At 38.7% G+C, this 25,141-nt stretch overlaps 1 protein-coding gene across 4 annotated transcripts in view; it reads right to left on the bottom strand.

The window, feature by feature from the left end:
- Positions 1-17,895: 17,895 nt before the first annotated feature.
- The window catches only part of PREX1 (phosphatidylinositol-3,4,5-trisphosphate dependent Rac exchange factor 1), a 172,430-nt gene continuing 165,184 nt past the window's right edge, over positions 17,896-25,141 (bottom strand). For all 4 annotated transcript variants that reach the window (XM_035548097.1, XM_035548098.2, XM_035548099.2 and 1 more), the window contains exon 40: positions 17,896-24,107. In XM_035548097.1, the coding sequence (XP_035403990.1) occupies positions 24,065-24,107 (43 nt within the window). In that variant the 3' untranslated portion in view covers positions 17,896-24,064. The remainder of the gene's footprint in view (positions 24,108-25,141) is intronic.

Here is a 25,141-nt window from a genome sequence, read left to right as displayed (position 1 = left end):
TGCAATAATCGTGTCCATGTTTGAAATTTCCTTTCCATATATGTACAGCTGACAGATTAGCATAGGGTGTAATGTTAATAAGTTTCCTTTCCAATGGAATGGGAATCATTTGTATTGCTATCTTTATAGCTGATTTTAACATCAGTGTGGTGTATCTGTCATGGATAGATACATGGATCTATGCAAATTTAATGTAGAACTGTAACTGTAAAAGTATTTATCCAACCAAAAAAAAAAAAATTAAATCTGGAATAGGTCCATACACTGACAAGGATACAGAATATGTTGGATGGACATACATGCATGGATATTGACTTTGTGAGTATGTACGTGTTCAGGCTATTCAGTGCATGTTGTTTCTACCAGTGCTCAGGTGCATTGAGGTGTTGTGCTTATGGTCAGGATTGAGCATCTGAAGACAGCAGTTTGACACACGAAGACTCTACTGATCTTTTACAGGAGGTGGCTTTCTTTTTGCCCAGAAATGATCTACACACATATATTTTAAGTATAATCATATGATGATCATTTTAAGTATGATCATATATCAAAGCTATGATTGATGTAATAGGTTTTCCACAGGTTTCTTATGACTGATTTGACAAGGAAGATAAGGTACAGCCCTGGTACTGTCTCTGAGCTTTTTGTCTTCCCTTGTGATAATCTCAATCTGCTTCTAGTTCTGGTCACAGACTCGCATGCTAACTTTGCTTCCATTAAAAGCAGGAGGAATGCTAATGGTAACAAAGCTAAAAAGATGTGTAAGTCTTGACAGGATATTAGTCCATGTATACACAGGATGATGTGAACATAAGTCCAGGCCTTCGACATGTTAATTTTACTTGGTGTTTGTGAATACTAACAAATTCTGACTCCTGTTTCCACTTCCCAGGCTTGCAAGCAATTAAAATAGTGGCAGACATCACTTCACTACATGGGTAATGAGACCAATTCAGGTCATAAGTCATTTGAGACTACACTGATATATGATTAGTCACGTGTGAACTACTGCTTTACAAATTTATGAAGCAGTTTTGCAATACCTACAGGGCAGACATATCCGGCTCAATGACTCTTGTACTGGGTCTCTAAGCAGTTACAAAACCACAGCATCTCTCGTATCCAGAATTTAAAATTAGAATCCTCCAGAATTAGATTGGTACAATGATTTAAAATCTGCATTCTACCTACAGTTATAAGTGGTGTTCTTAGCTGGTTTGCTGACGACAGGATATAATTGTGAATTATTTTTTTCTAATTTAGCTGTTGCAGTTTTCACTTTGTGGAGTGATACGGAAACAGGCAGTGGTTTTTTTTCTGTTTTTTATTCAAATTTTGAATCTTGGCAGATTTTAGAGATTCTGTACAAGTAGTATGTTCCCTTCCTCTGCTTCCAAATGTTCCAAAAAATAGCATTAGTGAAAATAATTTATTGTATCTCTGGAAAAATATCTTTGCCTTGTTTAAATCATAATCTGTTCAGACACTGCCTTTCTCACAGCCTGGGAGATGTTGATCACTTTTGCATTGCACCATTACAATGTCATCCAAAGAGACAGCAAATATTGCAGATTAATGCTGCCAAAATTGAAGTAATTACTCTCTGAAAGTGACAGGCATGTTATTAAGGCCATATGGCATTATACATAGTTGGTGTAATAACTAATCAGAAACAGCAGTATTTCTAGGACGTGAATGTTTGGCAACATATACTTGACTAAGAGTCTTAGTATTATAAATTTATGCATTTCTTGCCAGGAAGCCAAGGAAACCTATTCTCCGGGGGAAATCACATCTTTCTAGCAACAGAAAATATTTGTGAGCTTGAGGTAAAAGTGACACTTGCCATTCCTTTACTGGTCAGTTAGGACTGAGAATATTCATTATAATCCATAACGGCAGGCTAACTTTTTCTTTCAAGAATTTTTGCTGTGGTTGCTATCTGAGAGTGCACAGCGGATGTAAGTGATGCAAAATGATCTCGTATTGTGCATGACCTTCAGGGAAGCTGCTGAGACCTCCACTGCCCTGCACAGGTTGGTGAGCTAGGACAGGGCAAGTTTCTTGTGGACTCAGGGTGGTGCTGGATGCAGTCCAGTGGTCTTCCTCATGTGGCTCTTAGCACCTGTGGAGTAAATAAAAATAACAGCAGTGACCTTCACTTGTTTCAGATGGGCCTTTTACTGTTCTACATAGAGTACTGTTTCCGAGAGATTTTCCTAACACAGGGATGATATAAATCAGATGGTTTGCTTTGCTTTTATTAAAGCTGCAGGCAACGAGTTATAATTTTATTCCTCTATGCATATTCTGAGAAACAAATTTGTCCTTTATCTGGGTTGGCATATCCTGACTACATCCCCTTTGAATCCAACCTAGGGATGTGTTGCTCAGAACTGAGGCAGAGAGAACAGCAATTCCTCTGCTCTGGCTAAGTCAGAGTGAGGAAGGAAAGCTTCCGCTGGAAGGCTGTGCTGGGTAGGACTTTTAGCCCAATGTGTAGTGAGTAACACTGCTGTTCCACTTGAGCAGGCTGTCGAGTTAAATATGTTTCTGGAGTGATGCTTCTGGCATAGCCTGCGTAATGCATATGCAGTACATGTATTCAAGCAAAATAAAAATGAAATAAAATGTGCAATGACTGTGAGCTGGAAAACCTTATGCCATTTTTATGACCAAAGTTGATGAGCTTGGGTGTCAAGCTGTATTTCCCTAGAGCAGGAGGAGAGGCCTCTGGTGTTCAGAGCTGTGTCACTAGCACAGCCAGGGTACCTGGAGACATGAACCAGAAATTAGAAGTCTACATCTCTATCCCCTTGGTTATAAAAGGCAGAGTGACAGATGGACTGCAATTGTTCCAGTCTAAGGATGAAGGAAGAACGTAATACAGTCTTTTTGCTAATGCAGACGTATCTGTGGAAATAAATGACAAAGCCTACCGTGTTAGCTGTATGTCAGACAGCCTGGCTTTGAGACCCAGAAACCACTCAGGTGAAGCAAAAATCTCCCCAGATAAGCTACGAGTTTTGGAGCTCTCTTTTCACAGGTACGCTGAGGCTCATTTCAGCTTCTAGCAGCTGATGTCCAGAGACTGCTACAGATGCTCTTGTACAACCGTTGTGTTGCCCTCCCTGTAGTCAGGAAAAGTTACAGTTGACTGTCCAGGAGTTTATGTGAGCAACAAAAATGAGAAAGCTCTTCTCACGTAATGCCGTTTTGCCTTGTCTCCCTAAGAAGGTTGTACTGAGCACCTCCTAGTGCAGAAATCTCCCATTTGATGTAAGACACAGAGATAATAACTGCACAACAACCCCCATTTAGACAGGTCTGAAAAACGTTTAAATAAGGCAGAGCAGCTTCTGTTTACTGTTTAGCAGGTGAATACTCTGTGTGCTGGAGGGCATGAAGAGGCAGGGAAGGAAACTGCAAACAAGATTGGAGGAGCAAGGACATCTGCTGCTTAAAGACAAATCTGGTGTAATTGGAGTAACTGAAATGTGGCCAGTTCAGGAAATGGGCTGTAATATTACATTACCCAGATACAGAGTGTAAGGACAGGCAATCCTCAATGAGAAAGGAGAAGGAGATATGACAGAATAAATGAGGAGGGACATTATGCTGAAAACAGAATAACATTCACATGGATGACAACTTAGAGACACCTTGAACTTGAGGCTAAAGACCCAAATGGTAAAACAATTATAATAGAAAGCAATTACTGATCTCCTAGGGCTAGGTGAGAAGACAGATCGGGAAATATTTATGCAGATGGGAGGGCTGTACTTGGGCTAGGACACTGATCATATAAAACTGCAATTACTCTGACATTAACTGGAATGAGAATTATGGAGGGACTTAGAAAGCTGAATCTATGTTTATTGACAGATTTATTTATTTATTTATTTATTTATTTATTTAAATCCTGCATCTTGACAACCAACAAGGTTAGAAGCCATCTGGAAAAAGTTGCAGTAGTTAAGTGAAGGGACACATTTGCTGATGCCAGTGCTCAGGTTGGAATAATATTAGCTGAAAGATAGAAGGGAAGGAAATTGATGTTGAGATTGAGCATGATTCTGATTTCGAGATGTGGGAAACTCTGTGTTCTACTGTGCTATTGGAGCTGTTAGTCTGTGAGGAATTGGATGACATATCCAGTAAAAAAAAGTTAGGGTGTACTGTCTATGGGGCTTCAACCGTAGATGCTATAACCTTGAAGGGACTGAAATTTAGATGTCTGGGGAATATGGAAGTAGGTAATGCCAGTCTGAAAAAAGACAACACGAGGAGCTGGTTTGTCTGGGGTGGTGTCAGTAGGAGTTTAGACTGACAAGGCAGGGATAGATACTCTTTCTACAAGAATCAGATGACAGCAGAATCATGCTGAGAGCTCAGCCAGACCACTGAAATAATTGCACATACCAATAGAAATTAAAGTGGCAAAGATGCAAAGAAGGTCCTATTCTGACAGTCCTGACTTACGTAATCTATCCTGCAGAAGTCTTAAAATCCGCAAGAAGTAATTTACAGAAAGACCTTTGCCTTTTCTTTCATTGACACACCATTGTTGACTAACTTGTGGTGTATTATTTGTAATGATGTAATGAATATTTGATGTAAAAAATATTTCTCATGAGAGCTTCTGTGAGCTGTTTGCCAGGAATGTTCATCAGTACTTTTGAAACGTTAACTCTTTCGACAGGACAAAGGGGGAATGTGATGTTCGTCCACTCATTCTGCCAGATTCTCTGTTGGAAAAAATCAGCATATATCTTTTGGATTGAGATTAATGGGGCAGCATTAATTATACCACACAGGGATCTGTCATGGTAATTTAACTAATTTATAACTCTTACATTTCCAGAATAAATACGGTTTTGGAATGTCGTTATCAGTAATACCTTTTAATAACTACACCAGATTCACTATATCTTTCAGCAGTCCTGCGTGGATATTCCCTCTGTAGAATATTTATAGATCCTGAGCAAAATGAGGGAAATTAACACATTTGCCAAAGATCTCTTTTGTGTGCATATGCATTTTTCAGGCCAGAGAATAGGAGTTTGCAGCAAATGGCAGCTCCAGGAAAGATGTGAGGAGGGTGAAGCATTGGCCAAAACTGAGGCAGAAGAGGACTTACAGAAGACACCCAGGACATACTGTAAGGACAACACAATAATTGATGGGATCTATCTATAAAATTGCAATGGGAGAGGAAGAATATGACACAAAGGGGCAGAGAGGAGTGTCACTAAGCTACATGTCTAGAGTCAAAGCTCTGGTACAAGAATATTGCACATTTTGTTGTGGAGGTGCCTGGGGAAAGGTGGTTGCTTCTGCGTGCTTCAGTTCTTTCTTGCGTACAAGCTTTGAGCCTGTTTCCACAAATAACATTGGCATACAGCTGCTGAATGCCAGCTAGAAATGTGCGGTGTTCTTTTTGTAATATGCAGATGTGATTAGTGCTAAAAATAATACCTAGCTGAAAGCTCTGCGAGCTGTATATTTTTTCAATAATTTGCCTTTCTTTTAGACACCAAAGAAATAGTGAAAATAGCCACAGAAACAAGAAAAAGAGCTTATCTATATTTCTTCCATGATCTGCGGTGTAATTTTTCCTTAGCTCTCACAGTCATTTTCTGTATTTCTTCCCCCGCCCCTAACTGCCTTGTGTGCATTTCTGAGTCTCAAAGTGAGTTACTGCCATCTTCTGGTCCAGTGAGACAGAAGTCCCAAAACACCTCCCCGGGGCTGGGCGTTCACCTGGCCCCTGCCAGCAGGGAGTTCCCATAGGGTCCCCGTGTGTTCCCTGCAGGCCATTTATCTGACTATTCAGATTAAAAAGGGATGCTTAACTCATCGTACATTGGAAGCCTGGTCCTAGGGGTCCAGACTAGTCTGAGATTTGTACATGGTTCCATCATTGGCTTCATATGTGAGAGGAGACAAGTCAATTATCTGTTCTATAAAAGGAGGACAATTTATGCATTCTTTCATTAGACAATATCTGAGACTTCTTCAACAATACCCCTTGTGTTACAGGTCAACAATACTATCTTTGTGTTACAGATAAACATAAATTGTGTTATCCCTTTCTGTAAAATCTGTACATTTATTTTTGCTTCCCACAGTCACCTTTTCAGAATATGTTATTCATGAGTTTAAAAATCAGTTCGGGTGAACAGCTAGAGACAAAGCTGAAGGTCGTCGGCTCCTCTCAACTAGTCATATATTGCCAGTAAATGCCTTATGCTTTTGTACTGCTTAAATAATATTCCTGCTACTTCATGTGAGAGGGGATAAAGTGATTGCCTTTGATTTATCGGGATTTATCAGGATCATTTCTATAAGGCATTCTGGTTTTCCTCAGAATCTAATCTTTGGTGTGATAGCATCTACAGTCTTCACCAGAAAAATTCTGGCGTCTATGTAAACCAGCTTAAATATTTGTTTGGAATTATCATCTCTTATTTTTTGTCCTCCAATACATTGCTTTCATTGTGACCTCAGAGTTCACAGACAGAAATTGAAAGAAGCATGCAAGTACAGCCACCTTTGGAGTGAATCTGCCAGCTCATAAAATATAGAGATTGCTCTCCTAAATGCTTGTATGCATTATATATTGTAGTGTCTGGAACAGACTAACAGGTAAGGAGGCAAATGTAGAAAGTATGACTTAAGCATTTTGAGAGTTTGGCTTACATTTTCTAAGAGAATCCTTAAAGAATGAGACCAGAGGCCTGCAGCCATGCACAGCATTTGATGTAACATTTAAATCCATTGTGCTTGCTCACATTCTTTCTGCACTCTAATTCCACATCTGCATGCAAGAGTATGTTTTTCCATAAGTTGACACCTTCTCAAGAAAAAGATTAGGAGCAACATTTAATCTTATTTATATTTATTCATAATTTCCATTTATATTTACAATGAAGTGCAATAGTCTTTTCCTCTTCATCATGTAATCTGTGGGACTTCCAGGATAAAGGGCTTTGTGTTTAATGGTTTTCATGTTCTTCTTAAAAAGCACAGAGTAATTTATGGACATTCTTTTACATACTCAGCAGGCCTCTGCTCATCCCATTAACTATATCTAGTAAATAAATGATCTCCGAGCATTTTGTTATGCCCTGAAGAAGCACATGTTTATATCATACGTATTAGCCAAATGTTCCATAATGCAGGAAAAAAATAAGAATATGTGAAAACAAATGCAGCAGAACAGATGATTGTAAAGAGCCTATCACCAGGAAATTCATTTAGAAGAAATCAAACCTGACCCTGGTAAGTTTGATGTTTTTTTCATTATTATCTTCAATGGACATGCAAGATGAATGCAGATTAAGGTTTTGACCTGTCTTTAATATAAAGCCTGACAACAGCAGACAGCAAAGCAGGACTGGTAGCAGATTTAATCATGGATTTCACCCACATTCATCAGACCAGCAGGGCACTCATTTCAGAGACTCATAAGATTATTCTTTTCCCCCTGTGAAATCTTCTTGCTGCTTTCTGGTTCACTGACAGCATCTAAAGATATGTTCTGATCTGATGTGGTGCAGCTAACAAAGGAACTCTCTCTGGAACTCATCAATTATAGACTTTGCAAAAGATTTCACTTCTAACCTAGTAATTGATCTTTAAACTCACTTCAAAAACAAACCCTAGCCAACCTTGCTGAGCTGGGAGTCAGTGAAAGATTGTACTTGTTTTCGTGTTCTGTTCCACAGCACCCTGCTTTTCTGTTGGTCAAAGGTTGAAACCAGTGAAGACAGCAAAGGTTTTCATCCTAATCGTTTTCATCCTTTAAGTTTACTGTCAAGACTTTACTTTTCTAAGACTCCAAACAGTATGGGGCCATCACATACAGTATACTCCACAGTGTTCCTTTCTACCGGAGAGTCATTATTATAATCTTTTCACAGGGTTCTTCACCTAGCTGAACTTCTTTCCCCTCATCTCCTCTCATCTCCTTCTCCCTCCTCACCCCTTCTCTCCCTTCAACTTTCCCCTCCCATCCCTGAGCTATAAAATTGAAGGCCATATCTCTGTCCAAAAGACGGTGGGTATTACCAGAGAGTTTTCACCCTGCCTTTGGTGATGGCTCCTCTCTCCATGAGCTGAGCTGGCGGGGTAGGTTAGCTGTGTGCTCATTGTGCTTCTTGTCACAAAGTCAGCCCACAGTTACCCAACAGCACATATTCCACCCTTCAGCGGTGGGATGAAGTGGGCCCTCCAGCTTCACTCTGGTGCAGATGAGAAATGCCTTCTGGAACTGTTTGTTCAGATGTGGGCCCTGAGCTGCAGCAGAGGGGCAGTAGTAAGCCCCTGGCAACGGCGAAGTCTTTCACTGCCAGCAGCCTTCTTCACAGTAACTAAAGTGCCTCTGACTGCATCCATCAGCTGGCCACCAGCAAACTCTTCTCTTTGGTACAGCATCTGGGTCCAGAGTGCCAGAAAGCTGACTACCAGATTTTACTGAAGTGCCTCTGAGTGAAGTTGCACAAGATGGAGAAGCCAGTACAGCAGCTCATTGCTGCTGAAAGGACAGCCTGCTTCCCCCGCTCCTCACTCCCTGCTTTCCTCTTTCTCCTTGTACTGATGCACTGAACCTTGCTGTGAGCTGATTCAGCGCGCTAACTGAGCAGGAAACACACCACTGAAAGAATAAATGTCTTTCTGCTGAGTTAGCAAGTTGAATAAGCTCACAGAAAAGTCTGATGAGTGCCAAAACTGGCACAGGACAGGGCAAGAGCTGTGCAGCTGGACCTCTCCTTGTTGGCTGCAGCAGCCTCTCTCCCTGTACACCATGTACCTGTGCTCTTAGTCAGGCAACCAACCCATTTGACCTTACATTTCAGCATACATTAAATGCAGCATCTAGAATCAAATTAAAGGGTTTTCAGGGAACTAAGTGAAATGAACAGAATCTGTTGGTTTCTGTAGAAGTTTTGTTTAGGGAAATACTAAACAAGAGCTAAGGCTTTCAGTGGTACAGCCTGTTGCAGGATATGCCAATCATGTGGGTGGATGCCAAACTCTATCTTCTCTCATATGTAGAAAGTGATGATATTTTCCCTTGTACTGACTATACTTTCCCTGCTTTCAGTGGAGATGCATTTTAAAAAGAGTTAGTCAAAAGATTTTTAGTCTAAAATACTGTTGATTGGACTCATCTGTAGGATTAAGTATTGATTCTTCACCAGCAATTTTAATTTTTATATCAAATGATCATTCTCCCTGGAAGAAGGCTGAGTTAAACAGGAAAAAATGCATCCTGGGAGGGTTTTTGAAGCAATCATCTCTTACGGTATTTTTCAATCAGGAAATGAAAGAATGTTTCTGTCTGCTCTTTGACAGTCCCATGCTCTTCGCTGTTTTGTAGAAAGGGGAAAAAAAAAACAGGTGATTAAAACATAACATACCCATTTAACCCTGCTTTTTCTGAGACTTTTAACATTCTCATTTTTTATTACAAGAGCTGATGAACTGTAAGTGATTGGTACGAGAGAGAATAGATTGTGCACTTAGCCCTACCGTCTGACTTAGTTAATCTTCCAAAATGCAATTTATTCTGACTGGTAAGTGTAGCGAGTTTAATGGAACACAGGGTTAAAGGGGGAAACTGGAAACAAATGCTCTCTATCTAAAGGCCAATCAATAACTGAATAGTTTGACAATCTCAAACCTTTGTCACTTTAATGTAATTGGAGTGTATGGAGAAGACATTACATTTCAGCACCTACTAGCGTCAGCCTCCACTATTGGTGATAGCACTCTGAATGCGTTCAAGTCGTCCTGCTGTAATAATGTGAAAGGAGTGGGAGTAGAGGCTTGTGTTGTCTTTTAAATCTATTTTGAGGGATTTTGTAGTTCTACACAGATTGCAGTTTGCTGTGTATATTGGTTTTGGGACACACGTGGAACCTCTCAGTATGTTTTAAGATTTTTATGGGCTGGTATGTCTAAAACTAATGAGGCTGAACATGTTTGAAGCTAGTTATGGGGGCTCTCTCTAGCAGTTCATCATCTGTGGTTTCTCCAGATGAGCAAGTGGGGAAAAAAAAGTAATATTACTGGAGGGATATTATGCAACAAATCATGTGAATGGCATCATGTGCAAAAAGATATGAACGTTGAAATTCATTTTTAATAATCGCCCTTAATAGTGATCGTTCAGTTGTATCGATCAGAAATAGCTTTCTAAAAACAATTTCCTGTGACTGCTGGCATGTTTGCTTCTTTCTAATATTAATAAGTGGGAAAATTCATTTGGGGGAGGAGACTGGGAGAGAGTCCCTTCATTTCCTCTGGCTTTCAGAGGTAAGAAACAATTTCACATCTGTTTGAGTGTCTCTCAAGTGCAGTAAATAATGTTGCTGAGAGGACCAGTTTAAGGCAGTTACAACTACCTTACCTGTTTTGTCATTGCAGGGTCTGGTGAACCTCCTTCCACCCTCACTACACAGAAAAGCCATGTTCCTTTTGTATATTTGTTTTGGAAAGTTCATTATTTTGTGTGTTTGTGTCAATGGCTATATGGATTATTCCTGTGAATATGATGGACTAGATTCAATGTCCTACTGACAAAATCAGCCAATTTTCCCCAGAGGAGGAAACTGAATATTTACTCTTTTCTCTCTTTAGGGGATCCAACTACCCCAGGCAGCTCTGAAAACATAACCTAGAATTCTTAATGTGTGTTCCTTTCAGCTTTATATATAGACAGCATAATTGTAAAGAGATATTTGATATTTCTTTGCTTAATAGCTTTTTTTAGTTTTAATTCCTCACCCCCTGCCTTCTTGCAAACTCTGATGATGCAAATTTCAGATTCATATCTAATACAGAATTAATTTGGAAGAATGCATGTGCCCTTTTATGACTTTCCTTGAACGTGAATCCAGAAGTACATTTTCAACTGCAATAAAAACTTGCACAGTTTTAACTGCCAGCTAGTATTTGGCTGTTCTGGGAGGAGAAAAAGCGTACATGGCCTGTGTGCTGACCACCAGGGACTTCCTGCATGCCTTGAGCAAGGTCGCTTGGCCCAGCAGAAAAGGTTTCAGTCTGGGGAGGACATGAATCTTGCTCCCTCCTTTCCTATATTGACATGGACATGTCATTTACTTTCTCTGTATTTCATTTCTCCACATGCAGAGATAGATAAAGCTATTTACCAGGCAGTAAATGTACAGCCTCTGTACTTGCTGACACAGAGCTATGTTGAAATTGTAGCTTTAATTCCACTACTACTTGGAAATTTGGGAGGTTTCTTGGAACCTTTGTCAAAGAGACATACTAAGTGGTATTGTGGCTACTTGTCATAAATTCTTTCCACCTGCATACTTCTATGTCTGAAAAAGCCTGTTATTTCACTTGAAACCAGTAGGATTTTTACTTACTGCTGCTAAATACTGATATTTCCATGAGATTTAATGTATTTTACAATTTTATGAGTAGCTATGAATAAAAGCTACCTAGTAATGAGGAATGAAGCTAAAGATATGTAGTCTCCTATGGTTTTTTCTTCATCGCTGTGAGACCAGATTTTGATAGCTGAGGCAGTTTCTGAACAGTGATTCTGACTTTTTTTAGTGGGGGAAAAATAATTAAAGGAAACTCACCTGACAGAAGAAGAAGCCCAGAGCTTCTTAACAAGAATCTTTCTGTGGAGAGAGGAAGGGCAGGAGGAACAGTCAGTAGAATTTGAAAGGGAGGCTGGTTTGGTGGTCAGGCGGAGGCTGGCTCCTGTGACGGGGATTTCCTTTGGTGCTGCGCAGAAACTTTGCACACGGCACTGGGCCTGTCGCTTGCGAGCAGCCTCAAGGTTCTTCAGAAGCATTTGGCGGCCTAAACCAGAAGAATAATTCTTGTAGTATTCTCAGGTGTGTCATGGAATTAATAAGCTTTCCTGCTATGTTTTCTCATCCTTTCCTAACAATTCTGTTGTTCTGGTTTCCTTATGATTGCCTCAGAGCACAGAACTAATGATTCCAGGGAGTGGGGCACAAAAACTCAAGAGATTTTCCAGAGCTTGGATATCAAATTTAAAGCCTGACAGTACATCCAATATCTAATTCTTTTTTTCAGTGACCAATACATGACACTTACTGATGTTGAATTTTAGTTCCCATTTAATCACTTCAGCCACTCACTCCTATAAACATTTTCTGCAGCTCTTTTCAACTACCTTTGGATTTTGTTACCCTAAATAACATTTTGTCGTTTGCATTTTTCTCACGAGACTCTTTACCCCTTTATTTTTAAAATCATTGGTGAACAAGTCCTGGCAGATACCAACACAGATCCAAGCATGTTGATGGTCATCCTCATCCTGTGTGAAAACTGCCATTTGGTTCTTGTCTTTCAACAGATTTTCATGCGGTTGGAATTACATCTCAGAGATCTTGTTCTCATTTTCTGTCTGTACAGTGGGTAAATAGTACTAATACTTCATAGGGATGCTGTGGAGATAAATGTATTTGAAGATTATTGCAAACTAGTCAGAAACTACTGTCAGAGGGGGACCAGATGTGATGAGTGCTCACTGGCAACCCAGAGCCAACAGCCCATCAGATGAGGAGCTGGACCCCTCTAGGCCTGGGGCTAGAGGTGCAGCCGTAGTAGGCAAGGAAGGAAAATGTTTATTCCACTGTGAGTTTGAGCCAAGGCACACACTGACTGCTAAAGCTAGAGATCTGTTGGTGAATAAGGATTGGTTGGTACAAGAAGCAGGTGTGAAAACCCCAAAGATACTGAATGAACAGTTGGGAAACTTCTGTTCTGAACTTTGTAATTAGCTCCGCTTTATAAAAGCAGGCTAATCACAGCCGTGGTCTAGGCTGCATCTCAGAACCCAAGTGTAATTCTCTAATGAGAAATTTTAATAAATGCGATCCATAAAGCACTTCTGGCTAATAACATTATCCTGGCTCCTCCTATTTATCTCCATCTGTTAAACTGCTTTAAAAGGCAATTAAATCATCCTTTAAAGTTAGAATGCGTTAAAAGGTAAAAAATACTTCAGATAGTTTCCTATCTCTCCTTCCCATGTAAACAAGTCTTTTAGATAGCTGAATTGATGTTGTGCTATTAGTAAGAGAGTGCGTGATCATTTGTGAGGTTCTGTTCTGTATAGATAGGCAAAAAGTAGACTATCTGTTGGGGATCTTTTGGTCCACACTGTTAAAAAAATTGAAAACTATTACTTTAGTAAATGCAAATCTGTGCTGCTGTGCTTGGGTTATATGTGCTGTTTAGCATTGTGATTCTGCTGAATTTATGGAAACTACACTTGATTTGCACCAAATAGGCAACAGAAATAAGGCCCAAGGTTTGTTATTCCTTTCAGCAGGACACCTTAGCTGTTGTACCGGCTATAAAACTGCTTATTATTTCACACAACTTTAATAAAAAAAACCCTGAAAAATAAAGTAGAGCTGAGTTCATAGGGGATCACAGATAAATGATGCATCCTTTCCAAATCACTCTTTCCAAGCAATGTATTCATATGATAGCTTCATTAACTTTGGCGCAATAATTTGCAGATAAATTCCATCCAAAAAAGAAGCAAGTATTCAAGCACTGCTAATAATGTGAATTAGATTTTTGCACATTAAAAATGTGATAAAGCCATACTAATTATTTTTAATTATCTCGAGATAAAAATACGTCACTCATGTAAGTAATTATGTAAGTAATTTAAACCTGATTAAATAATAATGATTCCTTGCTCATTGCCTTCAAAGTGCTTATAACCAAATTTAATTTTAAGCAGGATCAAGAAAATAATCACTTGATTCAAGCATTAATTACTAATTTTAATTCTAATTCATTAAAAACAGGCCTATTTTTTGCAGACTCTGGAGGGCATTAATTGACATTTTGCAAAATGAGTCATTATTTTGGCATGGCGAAGTATTTTTCAAATGGTGGATCATGACTACCAGAAGGGATTGTGAAAGAGCTCCAAGGGAGCTTCGACTTCTTAGAAAAAGTAGCCCTATTTAGCAGCAGTGCTCTTTCTCCAGGTTGTGACTGGAGAAGGAATTGTAACTCAGCTGGTTACGTTAGTCAGGGAGCTCCTAACTACCTTTAATTACTGGCAGCAGGGGAGCAAGCAGGAGATAAACTGGCCTAAAGCAAACAGCTTTATCAAGACCAACTGGTACAAAGTAGGAGACAGTATTAGAAGTGTAAAAATTAGGAGTTTAATAAAACTTCACTTCCAGTCAAGTTGGAAATGGATATATAATGTGAGCAGTTCATTCAGGACTTGGTCCTAGAAGGTGTAGCCTTGCTTATGTAGGACTTCTTTTTTTGTTAGTCGTGGTGGGGTTTTCTGTTTGTCTACCTAACCTCCTCTGTTAGGAAGTGCCACCCTTCAAAAGAATTGCTGGTTAAACTTTTGGATTACAAATTCCTTTGGGAAAGGATTACCTTTTTGATATGTAACTGTAAATAGTTTAGCCTAATGGCTATGTGATCCTATGTGATCAATTAAGAAAAATTACATTAATATGGCAGTAATTTATCTTATAGTAGATTTTAAGCCCCATTGGGATTAGTGTAACTGTTGTGTAATGCACTGAACAGTACAACCTATAGGTTTCACTGCTCATTTCTACAGCTAATTCAGGAGCTCATTTTTGCTCACTCAAATTATATGCTGTGTAAGTCCCAAATGATCAGAACTCCTCATAAGGGATTTGACCAACATTTCATCGACCTTACTTTTGAGAATGTTTCCTGATGTTCAGCTTACATTTTTTACACTTAGCAATTTCATCCTTCTCATGCTTTTTCTTCTCAGAGAACTCATCTTAATCAAAGATCTGGACACAGCTTCTGCTATTGAAAATCAACAGGACTACAGTTTTGACAAGTAATCATTTCAACTCTGAATGAAAACCAGCAAAAAGGTAATTTTTTGCTCTTTTTGTTCTATATAAAAGGTATTATTTTGTACTGACTTAAAATGCTGTCAGCCATTCACCAGACCTCAGGATAAGGAGAACATAACTGCAAATAGAACCTGAGATACTCAATGCAGCAAACCCATTGTCCACACATCATCTTTCTCTGCATATGTGTAATGACCTGAATAGAGGAAAAAAACCAATTTTATTGAGTGTGTAGTGATCGGTGGATGAGCCTATACAAGACAGACAGGCATTTATTTTAATAGAAAACTATTTGTAAGATGAAAACGATTAAGTCACTGAAGAAAACTCCCAGCCTATTAATGAGCACTGGACAACAATTAAAAAAAAAAAAAGAAAAACACTGAAGATTAAGGCCATGTGTCATCTGTAGCAAAAAATTGCCTAGCATAATATAGGGCATAGGTGGAGACTGGGCACAGGCAAGTATTGTGTCTTCCTTCCAAAATTTCCTCCTGTATACTTGTGCCCCGAGGAGGTGGGCAGCCCCCGGCAGATGTAATATCTGGTTCTGCCTACTGTGGAAGTTTGGAAGCAAATGGTCTTGGGGGTGCCCTGCTCCTGATCTGGGTGGGCTGCAGCTGCCTCCCTGCTGCTGTCACAGCAGCTGCGGAGCTGGGGGCAGACAGCAAGCACAGCACAGCTTCTCAGCAGGCCTTCAGCACTGTTCCTTTGGCACGCTCAACAGCAGCAGCAGCATGCCCCTGCATAAACTGCTGTTACCGGTAGCTGTACAAGGAAAAAGGGTTGTCAGAAACCTTCTAGAAATTGTTCTGATTGCTCTGGACTGGGGTTATTTACTCTTTTGTCCTGTTGATCTAATAAGGCAGACTTCTTTACGTCACTTCTGTGCAAGTCATAGGTGTGGCTAGTACTGGTACTACTAATAAAAGGTACTACTAGTACAAGCTCTCATTTTTAAGCTTCCCTGGTGGTATTTGTTCTTTGTTCAAGACATCTTATGAATTCAGGCTAGTGAAATGCTATTAGGATTCCAAGGCAAAGAACTGGCACAGTCACAGTCTCTGCCCCTCGCTTCTTAACTGTAACATGAAAAAACTCAGACATTTTAGTTCACCTCTAGCAAGCAAGCAGATAATTCCTTTGCCAGTGACCAGCTGATTGCCCAGGTGACTGGGATCAAATGAGAAAGCAAGCTGGTCAAATTCACCAGGGAAAAGAAAAGGAACTTCATAAAAACTGATGCTGATTAAGTAGGAAATGTAGTTGAAGAGGGAGAGGGCTCTTAGATTGATGAGCATTGGACTAGGAATCTTAATGTAGATCTGTAAGATTACTTCAGTGTACCTTTCATGATCTGTATTACTCTCAGAAGGAAAGTTTACTAGTTGAGTTCTCTGTTCCTTAATTTCAATTCCTAATGCCCATTTACCTTAATTTTCCTTTTCTTACTATGTAGGCTCTTTCTATAAAAATAGCCTCTGAAACAGAATAATATCTCTCAAAACTTGAGTGACCACACTGCATAACTTGTTAGTGACAGAGGACAGACGTGCACCAACTTCCTCATTCTTTGACAGCTGTCATTTTCTGTAGTACAAAATACTGCTTGGACAACTCATTATTTATTGCTTCTATCTATGGCATGTTGACTTAGTTCGTTTTTCTTTGGTTTCTGTCCCAGTGTCATATATTCAACCGTTGTAAGGCTGAAATGTGTCTCTAGGTCAGGAGTTGCTGAACCAGCAGCACACCTTTAATTTTCTTGCAAGTGCAATGGAAGTCAAACCATTGTAAAAACTAGAAGCTTGTGCTTGCTTTGTGATATTCAGGCTTCTAGACTTGGAGGACGTAGAGAATTCGCCAGTGTAATTTTGTATAAGAACCAAAAACCTAACCTAGCTTACCATGCAATAATGGGATGAAACAGATGTTCTTTTTTAGGGCAAAGGAAGCCCCAAACAAAACTGTTCTTGAATCTGGCTTTGACAATGTTTCTTTTTATTACTACAAAGAGAAGGAAGCCCAAGTCACTGTATCTTGATCAGAGGCACCACTGAAAGGATTAACTCTTATGTTACTCTCTTCTTTCTTGGAAACCTATTGAATGCTTTCAGGTGTGCAGATTTTTTGTCTGCAGTTAAGTTCTTTCAGAGAACAGAATCTCTGCCTAAATGCAAGCCCCTAGATAGACAGGAAAATGGCAAGAGTTCCCATGTCAGAGATAGCTGAGAGCACTGGCAAGCTGAGTGTATCAGAGGCATTTAGGAGTAGAATAAGGTGATGTGGTGAGGCTGTCTGTCTGTCCAGAACTTCCTCGTGCAAACTGCTGGATTGCCAGGCATTTGATGCAGTACATACACCATGGAAAATAATAAATGTTGTCACCCATTTTGATATTCTGAGTAAGTGTCAGAACATGTAATTCTGAGTTTAGTGCTCTGAGGGAAGATCGTTCTTGGTTTCAGGGTCAAAGAAAGTTTTAGATGCTCAGTTGTGGGAATAAAAGGCAGCAATGCATTGTCCTGGTTCCAGTTTTTGTCTTTCTTTTTGCAGAGGAAGGGAAAGAGATCTAGTTCCTTAGTCTATGACCTATGAAGACAGAATACAGTTTGCAGACAGCAGGAAAGAGCTCTTTTAATTGTCCCACGTCCCACAAAACAAAATGGACTTGACCTCAAATACAGTTTTCCATTTACTTTCTCACTCTTCATGAAGTCCAAATGTCTCTGCTTAAACAAGCAATAGCCCAAGTAATTTTAAAAACCCAACAGAAATGTTCCTCATTCAGGTATCTTTCAACCATCCAAACCCAAGAGGAGTGCTCTGAATCCTGTCTGATAGAAGACCCATCATTATGACCATCTGGGCAGTGTTTTCTGAGTGACTTTTGATTTCAACTCTGACAGACACAGAGCATACAGTATACCAAACACACACACACAGGAGTAATACCAAAATGACAACATGGATTAGACAATACAACACAAAAAGTTGAACAAATTATATTAAGACTTTTATCTTAATGCAGGATACACATGCTTAGTTAAAAATACAGAACACGAAGAAAAATATAACACTCTATTAGTACACTAGAATCCCTCGAACATAACTGGAAAAAAACTCTCAAATATTCTGTACATTTTTTTCTTTTTACAAAACATTTGAAAATGCCAGTCCAATGAACTGATATAAAAATATCATCTCAGAACATTTTCCTAAAAACCACGTAAAGGTCTGTTTTATGCAAAAACATACTGTACAACTTGTGTCACTTCAGCATTTCCCCTCTGCCCAGATGAGGTAATTGATCTTAGGTGCAAAATGAGCTGTAAATGCAATAACGTTGTATCAGTCTTGTTCCTGTAGTTGATCATCAGTTATCTTTCAAAAGCCTTTTAAATTTGGTCTAACCTATTGTCAGATTAGTGTGGCCATTGCTACCCTTAGTAACAAGACTAAAAATAAAGCCTTTCAAAAGTCCTCTGCAATGTACGTATTCTATACTTGCTGTACTAGTGCAGTGATTTTCATCTTGTGGGCTTATCTCATCTAGACACAGCCGCGAAAGGTTAACTATGAAAACCAAACCTGTTATTCTAAGATAATTGGGTCCTTTGTCTTTAAATCAGCACTGAAGCCAGGGTAGCCTTGAGAATAAAAACGAGTAACCTAGTCAACTGATAGGGGTACAGGTAGTAACTAATTTTTCTTCTGGTACACTTGATTGATTGCAACAGTGAATCAGAGCCTGATTCTCACAGTATATAGAAACACTGACAATTAGTAGGACCTGAAATAAACCGTATTATATGCATGCCAAACTGTGCAATAGAAGAAACAGGCTTAACAGGGACTATTTGGAAATCCAAAATGAATAGCCTATTGCCAAGACCATTTTTTAAAAAGATTATTGATTTAACATTCGCTTATGTTCTGAATTCTGATATTCATCAAATCAAAAATAGTGGCAGCTGCTGATAAGGAGCCTGAAAAAACTTCATACATAAATGTGTTTTTTTGTCCTAAAGGAAAACAGGTATGTTAAAGTAGGTTCCCTGATGGTGTGCATAAATATATGGTACTTGATTCCTGAAATAGAGCAGAATGACTGCATGAAAAATATACTCAGTTGTCTTTCCTCTAACCAAGTGCTGTCAAATAACATACCTATGGGAATTAAATGCAGAGGTTTCTTTGTGTCTTTGTGATGCTTATCCCATTTTTCTATCCATCTTCCTGTTTTTAAAGTCACTAGAACTATATTATATTATATATGTAAAGCACTCCCTGTTTTCAAAACAGCTTACAACTCCCAGTTTTGAAAACAGGTTACAGTTTTTCTCCTTGTACTCTTCACAGTACAGTGGTAAGAAAATAGTTCCCCAGTTCCCTCGCCAAACTGAAGCAGGAAGGAAAAGTGAATTGCTCATTACAGCAAAGGAGGTTAGTTGGGAACAGTGAGACAGAGACTTCAGAAAGCCATGGTTTAAGGGCACTAGAAGGTCTTCTGTTTATACTAAGTAGAAAGACCCCCCTTTAGTGATGAAGTGTAGTGATGCTGTGACAGTACCATCAAACCTGCTGTTACACCATGGTATTAAATAGAAAACAGAAAGGATTTCTGCGTACAGAGATGGCTCAGAGCCCAGTGGCATGACAATGGTTTCTCAGTGCTAATCAAAGCCAGGGCTCTCACGCTACATACAGAGCAGAAAAAGAGTGCTGTTTCTTCCTCGTTAAGATAAATAACTACTGCAGGTTTGTCTTACTTTGAACCTTGTATTCTAACACTGTAGGTCTACACTATACTTACTAGTTTTATATACAAATTGTACTGGATAATTTGATTAATCTCTGATACCTTATCAGCAAGCCTATGCGCTATGCTTTTGTGAATAAGATAGCTTCATGAGCTGTTTAAGTTTGTATTGTTCTTTTTCCCCTTTTGCCAGTGACCAATGACCAGGTGTTTAGCAGCTGTGCTAGACACTTGTAATGCCAAGCAGTATGACAGATTGCACTATGTGCACTGTTAGGGAGCCAGGAGTGTTTCAAATTATTTTTACATTGAAATTCTTGTTGTTTTCACTTAGTGTTTTATATCCTAAATCACTTCAGACACATGAAATAATTAACACTGAAAATATTCCCAAATAGCAGAGCAGTGAGCTTTTAGCACCACATACTAATAAGAAAATGTGATGGAAGCAAAAAGATCTGCCAGAGCCCAGGTGAATTTTTCTTTTCAATATTTTCTATTCTGAAAGGACCTGTTGAGACATCTGTCTGAATCTGTGGCTTCTCATCTAAAAATCCTACTAGTTCAGTCTGCAAATAAGTACTGGCATTTGAAAACGTCTAATGCTAAAAGACTGCTAGGCCTGGACTTGAAGCTTTCTGCTTTGCAAATGCTATGGACAAAACAGGGCAGAGCGGGGCCTGTTTCCGGCTTCTGTCACAGACGCATACAGAGCGCACAGCCTTTACTGACCCACTCAGAGAGGCTCTCCTGTTACTCTAAGCACCGCTGCTTACAGGTTTTTATAAGCTTTGTAAGCATCTTTGTAAAAGTGCTGGGGTTTTTTGTTGTTCTCAGCTTTTTGTTTGCCTTTTTTTTTTTTTTTCAGATTCTGATTGGAAAAGTTTTCTAAGGTTCAAAACAGTTCTCAGCTAGTATTTATCCTCAACTGTTTGTATTCCTTCTTCTCTGTGTGGCTATATTTAGGTTTAGACTGAACTGCCTTTACTTTTCTTACAATTACCTTCTTATAAAGACATCAGATATACTGTACCTCAGGCTAAAGAACTCAAGCTCTTCTACTCTTAATTGCAGACTTGTACCCACTTTACTGATACCATTTTAGTGTCTTTTCTCAACATTTAGCCACTGTAAGCTCACTTAATTATTTGGTGACTATAACTGTACGTGGCTGTCCAGCTAGGAGCCCACCAGGCCTTTGCAAAGTGGCTTGAATACTTCTCAAATGGAAATCTGTCTCCTGGTGCACTCTGAGCTTTTATGATAATTGTATTGAATCTAAGTCATCTTCTGACAATCTCTATAACCAAGGTCCTTTTATTTTCAGTTAACATGAAATATAGCAAAATACTTTGTTTAATCTTCGAATGCATGTGCTAGCATCTGTACTATATAATTTCATCCCAGTCAATTACTTGTCTTCCAGGGCTATCTTTGTGTGTGTCCTAAACCTTCTCTAAATTAGTGCCAAATCAACCCCAGTCTGGTAGCACGTGTGCTTCAGTGATTAATGAAAACGTTAAATCTGTTCAGTTACAAAACTGAAATGTAAGAAATTCCACTTGCAACCCCCACCCAACCCCCACTTTCTTTTCAGTGTTTCCTTCTCTCCTTTAGCCAGCTGCTCACACACCTCATAATCATGCTGCTAGTTTCCATTTTCTCCATCTCAACTAAGTTTTCCACATGGCAATGTATCAGACGCTTCAGCTCTATGAAATCCCCACTTGCTCAGTTGTGGCAGGCCTGATTCTTATTTTGCTTTTAGCTGTGGAAATTCTGCAGACCTAATCCACTCTTTTAACTTGCAGGTTCATTTGTGCATTGCCTGTTTTTTGTCTTTTTCCTATTTCAATCTGTTTTTTCCAGCCCTGGATTCCAACACTGCAATTTTACAGCATCAAAACAGTTTTTCTTTTCTCCTTTAATATGAAGTCTGCAGTAAAACCACATCTGTAGCCGCACTGCACAAACAGGAAGTGTTTAGCACTGTGCTGCCAGCTTGAGCTGGTATCAAAAACTACTTTTCCCTTACAGCTTGAACTTCTCACCGCTCCATACAAATATCAGATAGAACTTAAAATGTTAAATAGAACTTAAACAGTAAGGAAATCAAGGGTATAACAGAAAAATAAGATCATATCTTCTTTCCTTATAATATAAATCAACTTTTAATAATAAAAATACTTCTATCATGTTTTCAGTGAGAATAACATGTACATTTCAATGTAAAATAGTGCACAGTGTAAATGCCCTTAGATACTCTTCTATGCATCTTTAATGTCTACAATGACTGCATAAATGTGGGCAAGGATCCTCACCAGGCTGTACAGATTGCTGCAGTTCCACTGAACAGAGCTGATGTAGACAAAGCGAGGATCTTGGCATATGTGTTCTTTTTGCTTTTAGGTGTTCCTACAGTCCTTATTTTGATAATATTAAGTAGATTTTAAGTTGAGAATTCAGTAGAGGAACATCCGTTTTTTCTTCAAACAGCAAAGGCCGAGAATAACTCTTGCAAAGTTGACCAAAAAAATGAGAAAGTGCATTGAAATTATGCTTTGCTCATCTTACTGCAGTACAAAATGGTTACTCTAGTAACAAACCCCTGTATCTGACAGCTGGCTAATGATGGGTTGCCCTAGTTCCCTGCAACAGGTTACTCTAAGTCAGAGGAAATAATTGAGAGATCAAACAAAAGACATTCCTTCCCCAAAATGATTTCAGTCTGTGAGTCATGAAGAAAATACTTTAAAGAATCAGAAACAAGGTTCAGAACAAGCTGCATCCCCAAACTTGTCATAAGCTGTTTTGTGCTGATGTGTAAATTAAAAAATTAAAAGACCTTCATATCCAAAGTGAAAGGGTCTGATTTTAATTTAAGATTTGAATTGGTTGGGATGTTAATAAAATAAAACTAACCCAGCTAAAACACAAACAACCTCAGAAATAATAAAATTCAAAAAAAAAAAAAAAACACCTTTCATCTTCTAGAATACACATCACTGCAAAGCGCTTCTGGATCTCCTAACAATGAACTGTTTTAAATGAGACTGTGGAGGAACAGAGGAATGGTAAATATCCTATACACCTGCCCACTGACACCTGCCTACAATTGAAATTTGTTAGGGATGGGTGATCATATTAAGGCACTCACTCCAAGAGAACGCTATTTCTGTCCTGAGACTGCTGACATGTTTCAATTAGTTTCAGCCAGTAATTTGGAAAAAAATTACTGTGCTTAGGATAATACTGACAGAATGGAGAACAATTTTTCAAACAAGAAAAAATAAAGTACATTATATACATGATTCCTTTTTTTCTTTTAACTTAAAGCATCCCTAATACATCTTAATAACTGTATTAAAGACTACTTAAATATTGAAAGATTTTAAATAATGTAGATTTCTTTTCAGTAAACTGGGAGTAGCTGTGTAATTGCCAGCATATTGGTCCCATTTTAAACAATATAATTTTTATTTAAATCTTGTATATATAATAACATGATCCAAAACACATATTCCACTCCACATAAATAAGTATAGTTCTTCTGACTGGTTTTAAAAACTACATCTGTTCAAATAATCAGATTATAAGACTGTATTCTTCCTTTGTAAAGTTTCCTTTAAAATCTTTCACTCCAATCTCTCCCCTTATATACCACTGTATTTCCAGAGCACATAATAGGGCATTAGTAAAAAGAGTTAATCCAAAACCTGAAAGCTACAGTAAGTAAATGAAGTAAGTGTGAGAAGTATTATGGAATGTATACTCTGCAGCATAGATTGGTTCTCACTGGGCTGAAGTGGAAAATGACTCCAGAAGAAATTCTTTCTGTTCGTATCTCAATAAACCATAGATTGTGCTATTTTATTGTTCCAAAGTGCAGGTCAGTACATTAAAAAGTGGTGTTTGTGAAGCTACTGCTCAAGGCCACTGACCAAAATGATGCTGGCAATTAAATGGATGCCAGATACAGTACAGGGAGAGAGAGAGGCGTCTTTCTGGATTTTCTTAACCAATCCATACCTTTAAGTCCACAACTTTTAGGTGGCAGCACAAACAAGTCATCAGTAAAACTGCACTTTCTTGATGCGTAATTGTCATTTTTCCAGGCATCTAGCAAATGGCAATAACATCCCTTTTAGTTCTGTGATCTTTGTTTCAAGAATTTCTTTGAGAAGTCAAAGCGATACAAGAATCCCTGTATGTACTGCAGGAGTTCAAAGGCAGATTCTTGGTGCCTGGACTCAGCACGTTCACCTCCGACTACATCAGAGCACCATCTCTTCCTCTCGTTTCAGCGCTGTCAGCGTTAGTTAGCGTGGGTCCTCAGACAGGGCTGCTTGTTGTTGAATGTTTGAATGATGCCACAACGCAGGTGCCTCTCTCACTTTTATAAATCCCCATCTGTAGGTGGCTGGCACAACCTGTAGAGTCTTTAAGGCAGATTAAGAGTATGTTATTAAATGTCATAGGAATGATAACACACAGTTACTGGCATAGTATACTAGAGTTAGCTTTTTCCTTACCATTCTGCAAGCTTTATAAGTAATCCAATATCAAGAATTCCACTAGTCTTATTTTTCATAATTGCAAATATAAAAGTGTTACTAGTGATTTATTAACTACATTATTTACCATCATTGTTTAAATACTATTTGAGACATTCCATCACTCCTTTTTAACTTTGGCCCAATTCAGGTCTTCAGCAATCCCTTTCTTTTTCTATTTCTTTTCTTTTAAACCAGCTGGGGTTTAATGGTGATTGTTTGTGGTAGTCTTTTCTACGTTATATTTGAATAAAATCAAGGTAACCTTTCAAGACTGCTACTCTAGAATTTGACAAATCTTGAAAGATGATACTGAGAACTGAAGTTAATTCACCAGATCTTCCTTTAACTTTGCTCAGTTTTATTTCAAATTATGATGATAGAACCCAGTAGGAACATATATTTGAGCTTTATCACCCTGAAATAATCCAAGCAAATAGTCCTGGAATTTGTCATTGTAATCTAGCATGTATGCCAAAACAGAGAAATGGCTCATTTTTGTTTGTAAAGCTGTTCATTTTTAAACATAGCATGTTGTTATAGTCATAAAAATGGAACCTAAGTAATGTAGGTCATTAACAAGGCAAAATAAGCATGCTGACAGAATGCTGATGTGTGACACTGGGAACATGGTAGAGAAGCCAACCCAGACTATTGTTTTATTCCTTTTTGAAATAACAATTACAACCTAACAGAAGGATAAGGTTGTAAATGCCCAATATTTTTCCCTTTAAGGTCTCTGAAAAAAATAAACCAAAGGCAGACTGCTACAGTAAGCACTGTGACAGTCTCTAAAATTTAAAGTAATTTCCTATAAACATTTTGAGGGGCAGATAGCTCTGTCTGAAGGGATGGCAAAGACTTTACTAGATCTTTTCTGATGCCAATTCCTGCATGCTGGAACTGTTTTGCTTGCTTCG

Source organism: Cygnus atratus, chromosome 16 (assembly GCF_013377495.2).
Source record: "Cygnus atratus isolate AKBS03 ecotype Queensland, Australia chromosome 16, CAtr_DNAZoo_HiC_assembly, whole genome shotgun sequence".
NCBI classification, from domain to species: Eukaryota; Metazoa; Chordata; class Aves; order Anseriformes; family Anatidae; genus Cygnus; species Cygnus atratus.
This window is presented reverse-complemented; position numbering and strand designations above follow the sequence as displayed.